At 55.7% G+C, this 21,074-nt stretch overlaps 1 protein-coding gene across 4 annotated transcripts in view; it reads right to left on the reverse strand.

The window, feature by feature from the left end:
• Positions 1-1,046: 1,046 nt before the first annotated feature.
• Positions 1,047-21,074, reverse strand: part of DISP3 (dispatched RND transporter family member 3) — a 63,150-nt gene continuing 43,122 nt past the window's right edge. For all 4 annotated transcript variants that reach the window (XM_073316547.2, XM_073316549.2, XM_073316550.2 and 1 more), the window contains exons 8-21: positions 20,554-20,699; positions 17,558-17,719; positions 16,874-17,035; positions 15,423-15,545; positions 14,574-14,710; positions 13,615-13,796; positions 12,671-12,801; positions 12,373-12,548; positions 10,838-10,964; positions 9,292-9,437; positions 8,335-8,494; positions 7,725-7,838; positions 5,617-5,783; positions 1,047-4,547 (exon numbers count right to left, since the gene is read on the reverse strand). In XM_073316547.2, coding sequence (XP_073172648.2) covers positions 4,185-4,547; positions 5,617-5,783; positions 7,725-7,838; positions 8,335-8,494; positions 9,292-9,437; positions 10,838-10,964; positions 12,373-12,548; positions 12,671-12,801; positions 13,615-13,796; positions 14,574-14,710; positions 15,423-15,545; positions 16,874-17,035; positions 17,558-17,719; positions 20,554-20,699 — 2,296 coding nt within the window. In that variant the 3' untranslated portion in view covers positions 1,047-4,184. The remainder of the gene's footprint in view (positions 4,548-5,616; positions 5,784-7,724; positions 7,839-8,334; positions 8,495-9,291; positions 9,438-10,837; positions 10,965-12,372; positions 12,549-12,670; positions 12,802-13,614; positions 13,797-14,573; positions 14,711-15,422; positions 15,546-16,873; positions 17,036-17,557; positions 17,720-20,553; positions 20,700-21,074) is intronic.

Genomic DNA, 21,074 nt, shown 5'->3' on the forward strand with positions numbered 1-21,074 from the left:
CCTGGGGCCAAGCATACACATTTGCCAGTGAGGGGCCCTCTCCTCAGACTCTTGGGGAGAGGTGGAGGGTCTGAAGCACCTTTAGGGCGGTTTGGTCCCATTCCATTATACATTTAGGGTGGTATTTGCTAAAGGAGGCATAAGCCCAGGGACCTATGCATCCTAAAGGCAGCCAGCAGGCAGGGTCATCAACAGGGGAGAGCCACCGACAGCTATTTACAGGTAGCCCTGGGGGGAGACACAGCCAGGGTGCTGCTAGGAGACAGCAAGCTTTGAAACTCAGGTCCTCTCACCGGCTGAACTGAACCTGCTGTGCTCTCCTTTCGGGTACATTGATGGTCAGCGGGGTTGCTGGATAAAAGCGAGAGGGGGCCGGGATGTTTCAGCTGGGCCCTTAAGGCAAGAGCTGTTAAAACCAGGTTGATATGTGAAGTTAAATGTTCATATCACCAAGTTTCAGGGGGTTGGGGGCGGAATTAGAGGATACGAGCTGTGTGCTCTAGTGGATAGACTGGCCTGGGAGTCAGGAGACCTGCATTCTATTCCTGGCTCTGCCGCTGGCCGGTTGGGTGATCTTGGGCAAGTCGCTTTCACCTCTTTGTGCCTCAGTTTCCCCCCGCCCCGCCCCCGCCCCCGCTTGGTCTTGCCCCATAGATGGATCTCTCTGTGGTAGGTTTTGCCTCTCACTGTGCATTTATACAGCACCTGGCACAATGAGGCCTCAGTCTCCCCACTTCCTAACTTAGTCTGCTATTTGCTCTCACTCCCCCTCCCTGTCTCACACCTTCCAAAGCTACAAGCTGAACATCACATCCTGCGCCTGACACTAGCCAAACCCCCTTCTCCTACTAAAGCTGGGATGGGGAGAGAGAGAAACAATGGGAACCTCTCTGCAGTCAGGCCCCAGCACTCAGGGTGAGAGCCCCAAGGGGCTGTCCATAAATTAATTACACACATTTTGTTGGTGATTTTCAAGACCTGCCCACCCCTTGTGACACTGAAACAAACCCATAAGGTTAAGCGCCTTCCCACCCACCCACCCCTAATGCATTGCATAATTTATGGACAGCCCCTAATCCTGCTAGGTCCTGAGTGCCCTCCAACTCCCAAACTACAGTGGCAACCCCACCCCCAGGGAAACCCAGCACCTCACCAGATTGGACCCAAGAGATAGAAAAGGTTTCCAGCTGCTTTGTTACACCTCCCAGGAGTGGCTGAGCTGGCAATCCCAGCATGCAGTTCTCAGCCCCATCCGGAGGGGGAAAGACTTACATCAGAAGTCTTTGTATATGCGGGGAGGGGAAACAAAAAAAAAAAAAAAAACCCACCTCCTGGGCTCGCATTTGCTCTAATGAGCAGTTTGCAGGGCTAGACACAGATCTGTGTCCTTACCCCAGACACTCCAATCCCTCCCTTCACACACAGCGAGAGTGACTTTCTCCAGGGGCTGTCTCTGTTTCTCTCTCTCTCTCTCACACACACACACAGGCCCCTTCTCCTCTTGTCTGTCTGTTGACCTGGAAACAAACAAACAGTGGCTTTAATCAGTCTCAGGAGGCTGAAGCATTTGCTCAGTTCAAGTCCTGCTGTCAGACCCGCCATTGCTTTGGTGATGCTGATCAGGTCCATCTCCTTGCACTCACCCTCTCCCTGTGTCACATGCACACACCCGGTACCCCAGCCACGCTGCCACTGATGCTCCGTGCAACCAAGTGCCACTCCGGGGCGCTAGTTAATTGATCTTGAGGTTGGAACGTCAGAGCAAGCTGGTGCCTGGAAAGCAGCGCTGGAAATCAGGGGACATAGGGCTCTGCAGGCCCATGGAGAAGCACAGGTCAGAGACACAGAAACCTGCCCCTGCTGGAGTCTGAGCTAATGGGGAATGACTAAAGGGCCCAGGATTCATTGAATGCCAAAGCAGCTGTGGCAGGAACTCAGCTGCAACACGGTAATGAAAACCCTGGGCCTGATTCTGCTCGCACACCAGCGTGACTTCTCTGCCAGCAGTAGAGTTGCTCCTAATTTCCCCCGGCCTCAGGACCACTGACAGGCTGCGTCCAGAGCTGGGCTAATTCTGAGCATGCAGGTCCCTTCTGAGCCACACAGGAGACAATCTGGTAGCTGAATTTGCAGGGGGTGAAAGGGATGAAGGGCCCAGTCCTGCAAGGAGAGGAGTGCTGAGCCCTCCCCCAGCTCCTGTTCAAGCCAACGGAAGCTGAGCACCCTCGTAAGGTCTGGTCCTAAATCCAGTTTCCCAGGGAAAATCCTGCACCTCAAAAGGCACCAATAAATGCATGAAATTAATTTATCATGGACTCTGCCAGGGACCTGAGCTGGGGACACGAACCCGAGCAGAAGGAGCTGCTGAGCTCAGCAGAGTGGTCACCGGCCCGGCAACGAATGGGGTACGGAGAGATCTAATCCCACTGGGCGCTTACATTTTTTAAAAGGGGCCATTCAATCCAGAGAGCAAATACGAATCCACCAGGGATTCAGTATCTGCAAACAAATGATAAGCCCAGCCCCACTCCTGCTGCCGCGTCTCCTGGTAAATAATGTTTAATGCAGCTCTCATTGGGCCTGACCCGCGCCCCTTCTGCCGGGGAACAGATGTGCCGCATATCAATGCGCACACTTAGTTATTTCCACTTTAAGAATATGATGGAATCAGTGATGCCTAAAAATGTACTTGTTAATGGTGTCACTTTGCAATTTCATTCTACTTTAATATAAACCATCTGTTCCAAGCAGGCAGCTGCCGGGGGCTGCATCAAAACTGCCACATAGGATGAGCCCTGACCTTTAGCAATGGGACGGGGGCTACGTGCATCATTGCTCCCAGTGGGAGAGGCCTGTGTGGTGGGTTGAAGGCCCACGATTCTCTCCCCAGTGGCGGTGACAGGGGGAGATGTTACCCACGCCGAGCGGCACAGGTGATGAGTGGGAGGAAATGTTGGTGCTGGCTGCTGTCACTGTCTTAGCCCGACGGCTGGGCCTGGAGAGAGACAGAGTAGGGAACTGCATTCCTGCTCCCTGCATTGCTGACTGTAACTACGCCCATGAGCTAACTGCACAATGCTATGGAGGGTCCCTGCCCCGGGAGGGAGATAGGATCCCCGGCCCATCCGTTAGAGCTGGTGTTTAGAATAGCGGGGGCGAGCTCTGCAGTGCCCCCGGTGAAGAGGAGAAGATGCTACCTGCAGACAATCTAGCTGTTGACGACCCAAAGCCAGTGCCCCATGAAGCGGCTCACTTGACAAAATGAACCTGGGGCACAGAGGTGGGAATGCGTCAGAGTGGCCATCATGGGCTAAGTGGGGAGGCAAAGAGAGGGGGTGGGGGCAGGTCGACAAGCAGATGACCCTGTGGGCTTCACCTTAGCGCCAGGACAGGGGTATGTGCCCATAAAGTATCCGGCAAACTCATCCCCAGCACACAACACACGCTCAGGAAAAGGGACCCCTAAACCCCGCTGCGCTCTTGGCTCTGGGACTCCACCTGAAAAGGACACACCAGCAGCTGCGTCCAGCCAAACCAAACAGACAGATAACCCCAAAGCGACATGTGAGCTCAGCCAACAAGAACTCCCACGATAGCCAACCCGGCTGGTGCACACACTAGATCCCCGTAGGCTGGGGCACGGACCAGTGGCAGCAGGAGCTTCCTTGGGAATCACTGACCCTTGGACAACCTCAATGGACTTTCCCCAACGCCCCCAAAACCTCCTCATCTCAGAAGGCCGGACTCTCTGCAGGTGTAAATCAGCAGAAGTAGATTACCCGAGTCAAGGATCGAGCCCAGGGGATGAAACTCACAAGGCCTCTCTCTCACTTAAGTCCTATTTTGAAGGCCTAAGTGGAACATCTGTGATGGCACATACATCAGGGGGGTGTCATACAGGGGGTGGGGTGCCAGGATCTCCAAACCCTCCATTCATTAACAAACAAGAAAAAGAAGGAGGAGGAGGCGGCTGAGAGTTACTGTGGCCCTGGTGCACTGTCAGTCCGTCCATCTGCCACCACCAAAATAAATACGAGTTTAGAGCAAAACCCAGTAGAAAATAAAGTACCTCTGGAGTTGAAAAAACATCCAGAAAAAGGGATTTTTTTTTTCATTTTTACAAAAAATATCCTTTTAAAAAAAAAACAGGGCGAAAGAGAGACGGAGGCAGCCCGGTGTGGGGACTACAGGGACGTCCCGCTGGGGAGGGGGATCTTCACGCCACTCTGCAGCAGGGCCAGGCAAACGCAGAGCCCCAAGACGCCCGCCAGGAGAACCCCCACCAGAGCCTTGAGGAAGGAAGTCCTGCTGCGGGTGAAGGTGCTGGGCCCCAGGACGCCCAGCAGGGCCGTGCTCACAGTCAGGGTGTACAGGATGGAGACGGCCGTGTTGAGGGCCACGATCTTCCCGAATTTGGCAAAGGGGGCGATGATGCAGAAGAAGAGCGGGACGGTGGCGATCACCGTGGTGACTGCGCTGGAGACGATGGCCACGCCCACATGCCGGACGGCTTCGATCGTCCTCCACTGGCGGCAGGAAGTGGGGTCCTGGCGGGGCAGACGGCAGCATTAGAAGGCACCCAGAAGGCACAGGAGGGCCGGGGCCTTGTCTGTATGGGGTTTTTAGCCCCTGGCGCAGCTGCAAGCAGTAGAAGCCGCTCGTGCGGAGGTGCTCTCAGCCCAGGATAAGTGGCACCAGTACAGATCGCACGGGACTGGTGCGAGTCAGAGGCTGCCAGCCTGCACCCAGGGTTACAATCCCAGCAGAGGCAAGACCTGTAAAGCAGCGTCTGGTGCCCACTACCCCAGTGTCAATGTGGAGGGATTCCCCTGAAGCCAGCGGAGTTACTCCAGTTTGAGGGATGTAACTCTGACCCTTGCATTGTAGATTCCCCGAAGCCTAGCCCCAGTCATCCCCCTGGAGCGGGAAAAGTGTGCACGGGGCCAAAGATGCATTAGAGGCACCTCCTGGCCCTTCATCTGTCCTGCCCCGAAAAAGCATGGCCAAGTGCAGCGAGGCACAGCATTCAGGGTGTGTCTGCACTGCAAATACAAGACCCACAGCAGCAAGCCTCAGAGCCCTGGCCAACTGCCTTGGGCTCGCAAGGCTAAAACCAGCAGCGTAGAGCCCAGGCTGAGACCCCGCTCCTTGCAAGGCGAGCCCAAACAGCTAGGCTGCTGTTTCTAGACCCACCTGAGCCAGTCGTCTTGGCCTCTGAGCCTTGGTGCTGCAGTGTTTTGGTTGCGCTGTAGACGTACCCGTAGCAGGAGGGGAAGAGAAGGGTGCCCCTGGACTCCAGTGACTGCCCCAGCACGGGGACTGTCTTCATAAGGGCAAAGTACTAGGGAGGGGCCAATCCCGGGGTCACAGGCCCCAGCTCAGAACCACCACTCTGCCAGTCGTAGCGCAGCTGAGTCCTGTGTCAAAGCCCGGGGGCGTAGCCTGGGCACCAGGGAGCTCCTCTGGGGCTGATGGGGGGAGGAATCCCCGCAGGGAGGAGGTAGCCTCCTTGCAGCTTGCCCCCTCCGCCCCAGCTCCATGCGAGAGAGGCCCTGCCGTGGCCCAGCTCCACATGCCCTCACATCAGCATGAGGAAGAGGCTGGGGCGGAACTCACCTCTGCCTGGTGAAGGGGCAAGTTCTCTCCCGCCAGCAGGTAGCCCTCCACCAGGTGCACGCAGTAATCGACGGAGGAGCCGACGAGGATGGAGAGAGAAATCGCCTCCACAGCCCCCATTTCCCAGCCAGACCAGTACATGATGGTCACCACCAGGCAGACAACCCCTGCACAAAGAGGGGGGAACAGCAAGCCAAGTTGGGCTTCGGGCTAGATCAAGCCTGGGCTCCTTGGACAAGGGGCATCAATCCGAGCTGCTTCACTGAAGGCAATGAAGCAGCTACGGCCCTGTGCTACTGTCTAGCACAGAGCATCCCAGCCAGTCTCATTCCAACCAGCCAACCCCTTCCTCCCGGCATCAGACAGAGAGAGACCCCGAACTAGAACTGGGCACGCTGCCCTCCTCCCATAGCACTGATGTTTTCCGAGCGTCTGAACATTCTTACCGTTGGGATGGAAAGTCAACAGCTCGAAAACATTCATGTCTCAAAAAGGCCCAGACCTTTCCCATTTCAGCTGATTGACAGGTTTTATTTTGATTTGGACCTTTAAACAAAAAATTTTTTTTTGTTTCAGTCTAATTAGTTTAAATTGCAAAACAAAAAATCCTTTCGAACCAGAAAACTGGAAATGTCTCCTTTTTTACGACTTTTTTCAAGTCGGGAGAGTCCCCAACACGGACCTGGTTCCACAAACAATTTCTGTTTCTAAGAATCTCTATTTGTTCGGTGAAAAACAATTTGCTGAAAAATTCCCAAGCAGCTCATCTGAGAATCCAAATTACACTCTCAGATTGTGAGGTGCTCAGATACTAGAGTGATGGGGGACCGTATGAGAGAGACAGACCGACTGACTCTGTATGGGGATATTCAGACTGACCGACCACTGATAGTGGTTCTGAACCTTCCAGGAGGCTGATTTGTCTTTCATACCCCCAAGTTTCCCCTCACTTCAAAATCACTTGCTTACAAAAATCAGACATAAAAATAGAAAAGTGTCTAAGCACACTGTTACTGAACAATTGCTCACATTCTCATTTTTACCATAGAATTATCAAATAAATCAATGGGAATATAAATATTGTACTTACATTTCAGCACATAATATAGAGAACAGTATAAACCAGTCATTGTCTGTATGGAATTTTAGTTTGTACTGACTTCACTAGCGCTGTTTATGTAGCCCGTTGTAAAACTAGGCAAATATCTAGATGAGTTGATGTACCCCCGGAAGACCTCAGAGTACCCCCAGGGGTATGTGTACCCCTAGGGGTACGTGTACCCCTGTTTGAGAACCACTGATCTACAAAAAGAAAAGGAGTACTTGTGGCACCTTAGAGACTAACAAATTTATTTGAGCATAAGCTTTCGTGAGCTACAGCTCACTACAGTAACCTTTGGCAATGAGGCACAGCCCAAACGGGAAGGGGTGGAGCACTCATGTTACAAAACCCCCTTGATTAACACGTGAGTTATGCACGTGTTTGGTTTCTAGAAGAAAGTGATGTTTATTTGTGAGTCATGAGTGGGAGACTAAGTCATTTTCAAATGATAGATTTGCTTTTTAAAAAGGGAAGTTTAGCAACATGCTCGGTCCATAATATGGTCAAATCACCAACCAGGCTATTTACAAATGTGTTTAAAACACTAACAAACCCACTAAAATATTCCGTGTTTATAATCCCATCTTTGGAAAGGAGAGTGACTGTTATTCAGAGCACATGGGCCTCAATCACATTATTATACACCAGAGGCAGGGCTGGAGTTTGGGTAGCTAAAACCCTTATTTAAATCAATAGAGGAGATTGTGTAGAGAAAACGCTCCAGAAACTAGACAGGAAAATTCTACTTTCAAGATGGGGACCCTTTGCAAACACGGATCCTGAGTCCCTTCCCACTCACTCCCAGTGCAATCAGGAGTGAGGCCGGTGCAGTTACACTGGCGAAAGCCAGATCAGAATCAGGCCCCCTGGAGTCACTCTGCTGTAAATGAGCAGTGACTCCAGTGCCGTGAATAGGAGCACAGCAGTGTAAACGAGAGGAGAATCAAGCCCGGTATAGCGATTCCTGCTGGCAAGCTGAAGTGGAAGACATCAGGGGGTGTCTTACCTAGAATGCTGAGCAGCACCGGCAGCAGGAGGAGAAGGTGCGTGGTGAACACAGCAACTGCAGCCACGCAGATAACCAGCGAGAGGATGAGACCGTACAGGGCACTCTGCACACCTGGAAGAGAGCAAGCAGCCTGGTTCCAGCCCCAGACTGCAGCCACAGCTGCGCTCCCAGCTGAGCTGAGCAGGGCCTTGCTGTGGGGCAGGCCGCCCACCTGGGAACTAACTCGAGCTGGGGCAAACGTGAAGGGGAGGATGAAGGGGATGGGGCAATGGAGTGGGAGTCAGGGGAGCCAAGTTCTACCCCTGCTCTGCCACTGACGGGCTGGGTGACCGTGGGCAAATCGCTTCTCCCTCCAGGCCTCGGTTTCCCCTCCCAGCCTGGCTCTGTCTGGTCTCTTTAGCCTGTGAGCTCCTTGGGGCAGTGAGCATCTGGACAGGTGTTCATACAGCACCCAACACGATGGCCGCCTGATCTTGGCTGGGGCCTGGGGGTGCTCCTGCACCACACGAGAATAAGAAGGAAATTGGGGTGAAGATCTGTGACCGAGCCAGGTGACGGGAGGGCAGGGTGCTGGGGAGGGAGAGGGATAGGTGCTGAAGCCCCCTGCCTATGATCTCCATGAAGATTTGCTTCCAGTGCTCGCAGGTCTGGAATCCGTGCCGGAGAGCGGAGCTGTCAGGGAAGAGCTGGAGCTGCTGCTGCAAGAAAGTCTCCCACTTCAGATAGTCGGAGTAGGTCTGGAAGGAAGACTTGCCCTGGTAGGTCGTCTGCAAGGAAGCGCATGGGACGGTCCTTAGAGTCGCCAACACAAGCCCAACATCTCCCATTCACACCTACCCACCTACCCCACTCATCCGGGGTGGAAGAGCTGGCAGCAGGTAGCTGCGCTGCTCTGGAGCCCAGCAAGAGTAGCGGGTGAATTGGTCTGCAGACCCCAACAGGAGGTGGGGGCGAGAAAAGTGACCGTGCCAAATGGCACCTTCTGACGCAGCACGCCTGCTCCACGCACACCCGACAGCCAAACCACGGGCGTGGCGCCCTGGCTGCCACAAAGCCAGTGCCAGCCAGCTCGTCTGATGGGCCAAAACCAGGGATTACAACCGCCGGGGCAGGCTCTTTAGGGCTGGGGAAGAGGCAGCTGGGTTTGCAGCTCCCAGGTGGAGTCCACAGCCCCGGCAGCTGAGAAAAACCTTGGGGACCTGCAGCCTGCTCTCAGCCTGGCCCCTTTGTCCAGGCCATTTTGTGGGCGCGAATGGAAGCAATAGGATGTCTCCGTCACTTGCAGCCCCAAGCAGGTTGACTCCCACCTGCAGCGGGAGCACAGATATTGGCAAGTGCAAAATGACTCCTGCAGATAAAGCCGGGCTGGTGCTGCAAAGCCGAGCCCTGGAGAGAGCAGGGTTAACACATGGACATCTGGGAGAATCGGTGCGGAAGCCAATGATGCCATCTGGACAGCCCCTTAAAAGCGGCTGCTTGCTTTCCTCCTGCCCCCGCCCCGCCCCACATGCCGGGGGAGCTGGTAGCAGGAGACTTGACCCGGGGAACATGGAAGTGCCCTCACCGATTCAAAAGCCATGGAGATCCACTGCACCTTGCCATCCTTCACCCCCACCGCCCCGTGGGAGAGCTGCCCGGGGAGCAGGTTCGGCTCTGGGAGGTTCTTACACTCAGGATGCAGCATCTGCAGAAAGGAGGAGATGCTGTAGCCTGGAGAGAGAGAGAGGGGAAGATGGGGGAGGGACACACAGGAGCGAAGGGACAGAGAAGACAGAGTTGCAGTTCTTGTCCATGAACAGCTGCTTCTCCTGTCACCTGCTCTGCCCTGGCTACAGATTTGGATTCTTGGCACCCCAGGGCCTGTCCCTACCAGGGGTTGAGAGCCCTCAGCTCCTGCTGGCTTCGAAGGGAGCAGAGGGCATTTGGTACCTCCCAGGACACCCTAGTCTCCCAGCAGGATGGGGTGGTAGGCCAGTGACCCCCTGTGTTCTCTGCGCCATGCCCTCAGCTGATGTGTGTTGACACAGCTCGCCGGAGTCAACGCAGTGGCATCACGTTATGCCAGCTCAGGATCTGCCTTGCTAGCTTTTCACCTCTCTTCCCCAGCTGCGAGAGGGTGGGGCTGGCCCTTGGGGATCCCTCCTCCCCCAAGAGGCAGCTCCTGAACTCTCGGTGGCATTTACATTGGGGCAGAAAGACGTGGCATCGGTTTGCAAAGCTGCAAGGTCAGGAGACAACACAGACACCCCAAATCAACAGAAGAGTTTTGCTGACAGGTGACAGGTGTTTGCTGGCAGGGGTGGCCGGCTCCAGGAACACTGCTGACCTTGCTGTCGGTGATTGCGGTGCCCTTCCCTACCCATGTCTAAAACTGGCCCCGGGCTCCTCTCGATACGGGTTAACTTGCAGCTCCCTCCAAACCCAATACAGAAGTTTGCCCTCCTTGCACAGGGGGACACCTCCTCGGGGTGTGACATGCCGGGTAAGTGACTACGAAGCAGTGCCACGTACCCAGGAGGGGTTACCGGTTCACTAGCTGAAGTCTCTGCTCTGTGGAGACTGTGGGCCAGATCCTGCTCTCCCTTGCACTGGGGAAAAGTGGAGGAACTCCACTCACATCATGGAGCCACCATGACGGGAACAGATCATCCAGTCCATTCCATCTCTAAGCTCCGTGATGGAGCTTCTAGGAGCAAGCCCACAAAGATACACAGCCCTGGGAGATGGAGGAAGCGGAAAGATACCTTGAGGCCGCAATCCCTTCTGCAGCTTGTCTGGCTAGGGCCACGTCTTGATCAAACCCAGTTCTGAGCACAGCAAAAGGTTAGCAGCACGGTTAGGGTAGCAGCTCCACTGGGCCCAGTGTCTGTTGTTTAACTACTCCCCAAAGCATGAGACAGAGCGACGGAGCCAAGGGTCAAAGCCCTTGGGACTCGGGCGCGATGATTTCAGCTAAGATTTGCAGCAAGATGGAGAGCAGGACAGGATGGTGCAATTTCTATGGCTCTTACCAACCCCACCCGCAGCGCGGGCTCAGCCTCTACATGGGGACCTGTCATTGTCAGGCACTTGTCCCCAGGATCAGGCTGGCTGGCCTTTGTCCTACATACCTGACGGCAGGCACTGGGCCCCTCCCGGCTTCACCAGTTCAGCATTGCCGGCAATGGCCTTGCAGATGAGGCACAGGTTGCCAATCTCTTTGAAGAGGTCAAAGCTGTCATCGTAGATAACGCTGCCCTTTCACAAGGAGACACAACAGCGAGAGCCGAACACGTGAGGCACACGCCCAGCACCTGGCGGGGTGGGGCAGGACCCGGGCGTATGACTGACCACACAACGCCAACTGCCCATTCTCCACCTCCCCCAGCTGGGCATGCGGTTCAGAGCCCCAGCTTTGGGCACAGAGAACAACTGGCACCAACAATCCTAGCTCCCGGAGCCGGAGTCCTGCCTTGGACCCCAGGAGCAGTGGCACAAAGAGGCAACGTGGGTTGCTCAGCAGGTTAGCCTGGGGTGCCCCTGCACCCATAACCCTGCCCAGCTCGCAACAGCACCCAGACAAGTCTGGCGAGCCAACCAGAGCTCCAGAGGTGTTACAGCTATGCCCCAAGGGCTTTTCTACATGCAAGATACAAGCCCTGTCTACACCCTTTAACGAGCCCAGTATAGTTAGAGTGGCACACCCCCTGCTGGTATAACGGCGCTTACAGCTGTATCATTTATTCCTGCAAGGAAGAGGCACCGTTACACCGATATAACTGCGTCCAGACTAGGGGTTGGACTGATTTAAAACTACCCAACATCATTAGACTGGTACAAACCCAGGGCAGAGCGGGCCCTAGCCAATCAAACCCCCAGGTTAGATGAGGGGAGTGTGGGCAAGTGACAGCAAGGGCATTCACAGCATGGCTGATTGGATGCTGAATAAGCAAACGGACCCCCTGCAGGAGCAGCCCAGACAGCTCCTTATCTGACCTGCAGCTCTATCCCCTGGCTGCGTTCCCAAGTGGCAAAGGTTAATTATTCCCATGCTGCTCTGGTACTGCACTATGGGAAGTAACTGCAGTTACCTGGAAACAAAGGTAAGCGGGAGTTTGTTGGGAAAGCAGCACCCATGTGTCCGGCTAGCAGATTTGGGAACTAAGCTGCACATGGACACTCAGATTTTCCCAGAGTAACTGAATCGTCTTTATTTAATCTAATACCTCGCCACAGGCCAGACAATAATTATGCAGCAATGGCTGGTGCTCCATAATCAAGCTTTCAGCCAAGTGTTCCACTCTAAGCCTGATTTGGGGCCCCCTCTAAAATCCACAACGAGTCCCAGAGGGTCTCAAACGTAAGTGGTTAGATCCTGGGCTCAGGTGGGGTTTTCTGGAAAGTTGGAAACAATTCGAACCAGGGGATCCTGATTTACATCTGTAGTAAGCTCGCAAACAACGAATGTGCTCTATTAGGTGCTTCATCGCAGCACTGCTGCCTCTGCTGTTTTAGCTGGTCAGAGGTGGGGAGGGATTGCTGGAGAGTCAGGGGTGCGCGTGAGAATTCGGGGAGGCAGGCATTAGCGCAACCTAACTCGGGAACAGTCCTCCTGCATCAGCCACCCCAGGGCTTGCCGGGCCTGCATGCAGGAAAGCACGTGTACCATGTCTCCGATGACGTGGTTATCCGGGTGTCGGGTGTGATTCACCCCGCGGATGCCAAACACCACAAACACCATGGCCCCCGTGTCCACCAGCGGCCGCACTGCTGGCTTTCCACAGCCGGTGTTCCCACACGGGTTAAAGCCTGAGGTGGCCGAGAGCTTCATCTTGGGGGACCCTGTCAAGCAAAGAGGGGAGGGTTACAAGCCGAGAAAGTGAGGAACTGAGCCAACACTCCACCTGGCGAGTCCTTCCAGTGCAGCCATGGCCATGTGCCCTCTGCCGCTCTCTCCAGCTTACCCTTCTCGCTGGGCACATAGAGGAAGCCTTTGTTGGGTCCGTCCGGGCTAGAGCTGAGAAGACAGCCAGGGGGCGCTATGCACACTCGGCCGTGGTAAGGGGGCTTGTGCGACTGGGCGAAATACAGCTTCCTGCAGGGCAAAGAGAGGGCATGATGGAGCGTCCAGCCCAGCAGCAAGGCGGGCACGAGATGTTAACACAAAGCAGCTCCATGCTGCCGGGCCCTTAGGAAGCAGGCTTAGGGGTTTGGCAACAGATAGTGCACCAGGGGGAGGAGAGGGAAAGAGAGGGCAGGTGAGGGAAGGAAGCTCTGGAGAAGCAGTGAAAAGAATTAGGGGAGAAAGCGACTCAGAGGTGTCATGAGTTTGTGCCCATGGGAGCGGTGTATCTGCGCTGCCCAAGGCCACACATTAGCCAAGAGTGGGATTTCTCTCTATCACATAAAGAATCCACTAACAACCCTCTATTCATTACACTAACAGCATCGATAATCCCACACTCCTGGACAGCACCTGCCACCCTGGGACCCCGGTGGCCTCTGCAAAGGTGGGAGAGTATCACAACAAGCTTATGACTTCACCGAGCTTCCTAGGCAGGGCGCCGCGGCCGCATGCCAAACTCAGAACCTCCTGTTCTAAACACACAGGCCTCTGCCACTTGAGTTAGACTCTCCATTAGCCATAAGGGGCTATGGTGCATAGCTGAGTAATTCAAATTCTACCCAGAAGAGGGCAGCAGTGCACAATACATAGCAGAATTAGACCCATTTTGCAGATGAGGAAACTGAGGTGCAGCAAAACGAAGCCTCTTGCCCAAGGTCACACAGCGAGTCTGTGGCAGAGCTGAGGAGAGACCTGGGCATCCTGACTTCCCCACTCCTTGCACTGACCACAAGGCAGCAGCACTCCCTGGCTGCTGAGCGTTTACCCGCTTGGGACGGTTACCGCGTTCGCTGCTGTTCCTTGGCCGCGACGTAGAAACTGAAGTCGAACTTCCAGCCTCTCTTGGCGTCGCAGGATAAAGTGGTCATCATCCATTTCCGGGGGCTCGTCTGCTGAAGCAGCCCTACTGTGGACACACAAGCTGTCAGCTTCTTGGTGAAGTTACCGAAAGGAACTCTATACACCTAAGCAATGGATTAACGAAAACAGACACTTAACCGCACAGTGCTGCAGAGCAGGCAAAGGTCAAAGAGACGTTAGCATCAGACACCCCCCCGCCCCTGCTTTACCCTGAGTCCTCACAGGGCCAGAGAGAAAAGGTTCTGCAGGGAGGAGCTAATCCATTGCCACCCAGACCTGGCCCTCCCACGCCTTTGCCTCCTTCCCGAGTATGGGGAGCTGGATACAACTAGAGCCTGGCTGTCGCGGGAGCTGAGCCCCCCCCAGACTGCAGCTGGAGCTGTGGTTGTTCAGTCCTGCTGCAGATCGAATGCTGGGGGATCTCCGCTGGACAGCCATCAGGCGCCCTGTGCAGGCCTGGCTCAGCCCCTTAGGCTGGAATTGATCCGTTCGGCTGCCCTGCCTGTGCATGGACAGACGGACAAAGCAAGAATTCAGCCCGCGGGACCCCAGAACGGCTCAGAAACCTTCTGTGGGTCAGCTCAGCTGAGGAACCCAGGCCAGTTCTTATCCCTTGCCACCTCCCGCCTGCTCTCCAGCCGTGGCTCTGGGATGAACAGTGACACAACAGCAGCCCAGTATCAACACCTGGCATCCTAGCAGCACCGGGTAGGACACAAGCAGTGTTCCTGTCCATGCCAGCTGGGAAGCCAGCAGTGCGAGCTTCCTCACAGCAGTGCCCTGTTGATCCCATCTCTGAGCTCCTGCTGTCTGCCTGCGGAGCAGGAGGCTTTGCAGTGCAAGCATGCCATAGAAGAGTCTAATGCACACACTTAACTTACCTGGAATGAGGGCACTTCCCCATCTCCCGGGGACACCATCTGCCACGAGGCAGGAACACTGGCATTGAGGGAGAACCTGTAGATGGGTGGCCTGCCCTGGCCTTTGGACTTGGAGACATACACAGTCCCCTGGGGATCTAGAAAACACACCACAGTCAGCCGGGCGGTGGTGAAAGACATTGATCGGTCAGCTAACGCTACAAACCAGGGGAGCGAACACAGAGGGCGTCTGGTCTATCCTCTCCCCAGCACTAGCCGAACACAACCCTCTGCCTCTCCACAGGATGGTGCCATTTCCAACGTGCTCTATGAACACAGGGCGAGATCCTGAGCTGGTGCAAGCCCTACTGACCCCCTTGGGGCTATGAAGCTTGGGATCTGACCCATCCTCCAATCCCTTGGGGTGCAGGTTGAGGAAACTAGCAGGTTTAATGACTTCCCAAAGCCCGGGAGCAAGTCAGTGGCAGAGGGGGGGAACTAGGAGGCAGCTGTTCCTGGCTCCCAGTCCCATGCTCAGACCACTAGACCACACCGCCACTCTGTTAAGCTGCTCTTCCCAAGTGCCTGTCTGCTGTGCAGCTCTGATGAGTTGAAGTGCCGGGAGCAATGAGCAATGATAATTTGGGGGCAGAGGGAAGGAAAATGTTCTCAGCAGCTCGTCACTCCCTGAACCATACGATGCCCAGCATCAAATCAGGGCTTGGTAGGGAGGTGTCTGCAGCCATGTCCCTTTTCTCTGTCTGTTCAGAGCCCACCTTTGCTATCTTCCTTCCCAGACAGGATCTCGGGCCCAGCCGGAAATCAGCAACAGGTTAGAATGACCGACGGCCAGTCCCCTTGTGCACTCACCCTGCTGCACAGCATCAGCCGCGCCCCCTCTGCTCCCCCAAGGGGGCCCCGAGCCCCGTTTCCTCTTCTCCAAGGAGGTTCGGATGTTGCTCTGCAGATTGTGGGGCTTTTCCTGAAACAAACCTGTCCCACAAGGTTAGTCAGGGAGGAAAAGGAGAATGGCATTGTCAGAGCTCGGTGTGCCAGGAACACACTGGGACCTCCATCAGCTCGGCCCCACACCCAGCACTCCCCCTCCTGGGCCGGTAACACACCGGGACCTCCATCAGCTCGGCCCCACACCCAGAGTTCCTGCTCCTGGCTGGTCACACCAGGATTTCCATCAGCTCGGCCCCACACCCAGAGTTCCTGCTCCTGGCTGGTCACACCAGGATTTCCATCAGCTCGGCCCCACACCCAGAGTTCCTGCTCCTGGCTGGTCACACCAGGATTTCCATCAGCTCGGCCCCACACCCAGAGTTCCTGCTCCTGGGCTGGTCACACCAGGATTTCCATCAGCTCGGCCCCACACCCAGAGTTCCTGCTCCTGGGCTGGTCACACCAGGATTTCCATCAGCTCGGCCCTACACCTAGCGCTCTTGGGCCAGTAACACACCAGACCCTGTCAGCTCAGCCCCAGCCCAGCACAGGTAGAACGGGGCACTGCCCTCAGCCGGCCGGACAATGTTCCCTTAGAGGGGCGCACGGGAGGAGGAGGAGGCGGCCAGCTTTCACAGCAACGTAGGTGGACACGAGAGGGTTGAGCTCAACCTCCATATCAACCCCCGCGGGGCTCTGCACAGGGCTAACGTCTCCGTCAGCTCCAGCTGCAGTGCGGCTGCCCTGGCGTCAGTGGAAGGGAGTTCCCATGGAGTTGCCCCTGTCCTGAGCACTTGCATTTGTGCTTTCCCTCCCCAAGCCCCCGGGGCTGGCAGGCTGCCACCCCTGCCCTACACGGCTGGCTTAGAGACAGAAGTTCAGAGCACCGGCCTTTGCCCACTGCCAGCCAGTATACATGGATTTCACAGTGACAAAACCCACCTTCCTGGGCAACAGGCAATTCCCTGGGCAACCCCAGCTGTCCAGAAAGGGGCAGGTCTTGCTCACAAGCACGGGGCTAACACTGATCACCATGGCGGGAAGGGAACATTTGCTCCCTAATCCCTGGGTTTTTCCTTCCAATGCCTCTGAGCTGAGAACACCAGAGAGCGTGGGGAAAAGGGGTCCAACGCAGCAGGAATCACTCTCCCGCCTGAATTGTCTTGGGCATGTCTAGTGGGCCAGGGAGGCCAGCAGTACAGAGGGGGAAGGGAGGGCAGCCAAGGAGGGCTCAGAAGAAGGCTAGAGACATTAGCATTGATGGGAGGCAGGGTTTGCAAGGGGAGCGCTGATGCCCTGGGGGTATTCACCCCATCCGTGCCGCGCAGGAGCTGCCCTCAGGCTGCCCCCATCCGACCCTTAGGAACTCTCACCTGAACAGGTGACGCAGGAGATGCCCTCGGCGCTCAGGTTGTACTTGAGGTCCAGGAGCACCTGGATGTTGGTGTCGGGCCGGAACAGGAGAGGAGCGCGGCTAGCTGGGCGGAGGCGGCTAGCGAAGAATATGGACAGGATCAGGACCATGACAAAGAGCCCTGCAATGAGAGGTGCGACCAGCATATGGGACTCTGCACACACAGAGCTCTCATCTGCACGGTGCCCCCGGGGCTGGCCATCCAGCAGCACCCAGGGGAGCAGGGTGCTGGGGGATTCCCCAGGCGAGCAGGGAAGCGACAGGTGCTGGATGCCCAGGCGCAGAGAGAGAGAGCCTAATGCCATTCCGAACACTGCAGCAGCATGTCTTCCCTAAATGTAAAGTGGCCGGCAAAGCCCAGAGGGGAGCACTGTGCCAGCGGGGAAAGGGCAGAGTTATCTGCCATATACAGAGCTATGCAAGTAGCAGAGACAGAGCAGGGTCTCAGGACACTGTCATTCCCCTGGGAGAGCAGGAGGAGGGGAGATCTATGTTCCATGTGCCTGTCGGAGGGGCAGGGCAGCGACGCTGTGTCCAACCTCGGCCTCCCCTCACCGTTAAGGCTGAGGAATTCTGGGAGCGCTGCCCAATTAGAGTCTGTGAGACGCACCATAGGGGAGGGCATCCCTCTGGCCATCCTTACCCACAATCACCCATCTGCTCTTCCCCGCAGACCACAGCGCCCAGTGCTGGAGGAGCTCCTGCAGATGGGCGATCAAGTGACCTTTCCTGATCTTCTCGGCCGGGAGCTGCAAGTTCTCCGGCAGCGCAGACACCAAGGGCACATCCCCCATTTCCAGAGCCGCTAGGGGAGAAAGAGACCAAAGGCAGGCTCAGAGCTTGGCTCGGCCCCCAAGCCCCTCGCAGGGGCACAGAGCAAGGAGCCAAAGAGAATGAGAAAGGCAAGTTCTCCTGCAGCCCAGAGTAGCCAGGCAGATGGACAGACTAGAGGACACTCTTAGAACTTCCTCAGCCCTGTGCCCTTCAGTGCATCAAACCCACTGGCCAGGCTGGAGCAGGAGCCAGAGCTGAGCAAGGCAGCGACTTAAAGCTCCTCTTACGACTAGACGTATGTGCCCAGCAAGGCTCTCAACCTGCTGCTCCCATCTATACTGTGGTAGCCCCTATAGGCGCCGGCGTGCTACGTGCTCCACAAACTCTTACAAGCCAAGCTGACGGAGCGTGGGAGGGGCACAGAGGCGCAGGGAGATGAAGGGGCTGCCTAAAGGCATGGGGCAGGTCAAGGACAGGAAACGAAGCCCTTTTCCAAGTCCTAGTCTAGTGCCCTCTTCACTCGGGCACATACCACGCTGCTAGGAAGAGCAGCCAGCAGCCCTCCAAGAGGCTTGGTTTGGAGAAAAACCCAACAACAGCTGGGCTGCTGATCTGAACTATCCAAACCTCTGGAGACTTCAGAGCAGCGCTGAAGGATTTCTGTTCCGGCTTGGGATGCCCTGATAACACCCTGTCTCTCTTGGGGTTTAGCATTTCCACAGTTACTACCAGTCGGAACCAAGAAATGGGGGGAAAATGTTACATTTTTTTTCAAACCTCCTAATATATTTGGCATCAGTGTAGGCCCTGGGTGAAGGTTTGGGGGCGTTCTTAAATGCCAATAAATAACTCAGCAGGTCTCTAGGATCTCCAAGCCCTTTAACAGCATTGCAATTGAGTCTCGCAGCACCCTCGCGAGATAGGGAAGCACCATTATCCTCTTTTTTCAGATGGGGAAACTGAGGCACAAAGAGGGGCTGGAACTTACCCAAGATCACACATTTAAACCAGAGGCAAACTGGGAACAGACCCCAGCTGCCCTGAGTCCCCATACTATGCTTTAGGCACAAGTTCATTCTTTCCCCCACTTTGCTCTGAACTCTGCCATCAATACAGCACACATGTGGATCCAGGCAGAATCTGACCCTTTGCCTGACCTGGTGTGTCCATGCGTAGCAGGGAACTTACCAACCTATGTGTCTGCCTGTTATGGGAATCACCCCCACGGAAACCCATGGCCGCAAACGACCAAGTCGGAAATGAGTCCCCATCCTGCAAACGTCCTGACACCCTCTGTTCCCATTGCCTGTGCGGGGGTGTGGGTTCGCTCAGCGTGTGGCAGCATCCAGCCCTCTAGAAAGCAAAGCAATCTGCGATGCAGGATGTTGGGGATCAGTAGGAACCCCATCACAATCCCTAGCACCTTTACAAGGAAACAGTGATCCCTCCACCCCTCTTCCCCCAATACAACCGGGTCCCCCCTGTACCCTCACCCCCCAGGCTGCAACCCCCAGGGCTTTGCTGGGGCAGCAGGCACTCCAGTCTCTTTAACGTGGCAGGAGAATGGCTGCATCCAATTTCCATCCGACGGCCACGTGCCACCTGTGTCTCACCAAGAATCAACCTCTCATTTGCAATTGGCAAGATGGCGCTTTCTCCGGTGGGGTTGGCGAGGGCACCAGGTGCCTTCCGGCAGCCCCAGCACGCCACATGGGGCCTCCACACAGAGCCACATCCTTGCCTCATTCACAAGTTGCCCAGGGGCTCTACCGGAAACTGTCCTTCTGTTTAGTACGGTCCAGGGACGTGGAGGACGAGCTATTTCCATAAATTACCATCCTGTGTGGCTCTGGCATATTGAGGAGGCTCAGCACTTGCAGCAGGAGCCCGGCAGCATGTTAAGAGCAGCCTGACCTCTGCTTGTTCTGGGACTGGTGAATTCACTAGCACAGGGCTGGGGGGAGGTATTCGCAGGTGGAGGAGGGTTAAACCTGCCCTAAGGAGACAGCTGCATCTTAGCTCCCATCTCCCCGGTCACCAGGCCGAGCCTGCTGCTATCCCCGAGGGTTTGTGTCTAACAGGGACTCTCCAGAGCTCGGGGCTGCAGTTTCAACCAGGCAGCACTAACAGCCAGCTTTAAAATCCAAGGATGAGAGGCCCTTCCCAGCGAAATACCCTTCACTCCAGCCAGGGCTAATTGGACGGTCTGGTGATTAAGGCATAGCAATGCCACCAGGACTCGTAAGTTCTCTTCCCAGTTCTGAGCTCACGCAAGTCACTGCCCCGCACTGTGCCTCAGTTTCCCCACCTAGAAAGTAGGGATAATTGAAATGACCTGCCTCATGGGAAGCTGTGAGGCCCAGCTCCCTATGCGTGTGAAGTGCTCCGAGGCCTCAGGCGCTGGGCACTGTAGAAGGACGAAGTACCTTTGCTCACATGTGCTCACCCAATGTTACACTAAAGACTACAGAGGGGACTGGGATTTTAATTGAGTATTGCCTTCCATCTCGGGAGGATTGTAGTGCCCAGGTGCTCTAGACCAGATGTTTCCTGGGTCCCTTCATAGGGTAGCTAGGTATTCTGGCCAAACCTGGATCCTAATTGGACTCCTGAGGAATAATAATGTCATGCCTCAAGTAACATCCAGCCAAGGGATGCACACACAGCAAATGCAGATCCACGGCATCCCAGGAGGTAGCAAAGGATCATTAGCTCCAGTTCACACATGGGGAAACTGAGGCACAGAGCAGCCCAGTGGTCACCTGGCAGGCCAGTGGCAGAGCCAGGAGGAGAACCCAGGACTGCCACTCCCTCAGGGGAGGCTCCTTGTCCCCAGAATGGGCTGACAGGATTCTGAACACCTACCCGGCTCCTCCTCCACGCTGAGCAGTGGGATGTCATCATCAAGGTACGGGAGTGACCCCTGGCCTGGACCGGCTGCATCCTCCGAGGCGAGTAACAGGTCATCGGCAATGGGCAAAGTGCTCGTCTTCCCACACTTCTGACTGCAGCTGGATGGGGAGGGGGGGAGCCAAAGTCAGCAGCTCTGGGCTACGTACTGTGTGAACAGCTGCTGCCTCGTCTCCGTCTGAGAGGAGAGCGACTGTTCCAGTGACCTGCTACGCACTCAACTGCCAAAACCAAACCAGCCACTTCCACTGCTAATGCGCCGGGGCATATCAGGAGCTCGGCTGCTGCTAGCAAATCGTCAGAGACTGGGCTAGATGTGTGTGGGGGAGGGAGGGGAGGCGGGGTATTCCCAGGTGCTTCTGCTCTTCATCACCCAGCTAAGGAATTAAACCCAGCCGGCTGCTGTGCCACACCTGAGAGGGAGGAAGGGGAAGGCGCACTGATTTACCCAGATACAAATCTGCATCCCCGTGCCC

Source organism: Lepidochelys kempii, chromosome 18, assembly GCF_965140285.1.
Source record: "Lepidochelys kempii isolate rLepKem1 chromosome 18, rLepKem1.hap1, whole genome shotgun sequence".
Lineage (NCBI taxonomy): Eukaryota > Metazoa > Chordata > Testudines > Cheloniidae > Lepidochelys > Lepidochelys kempii.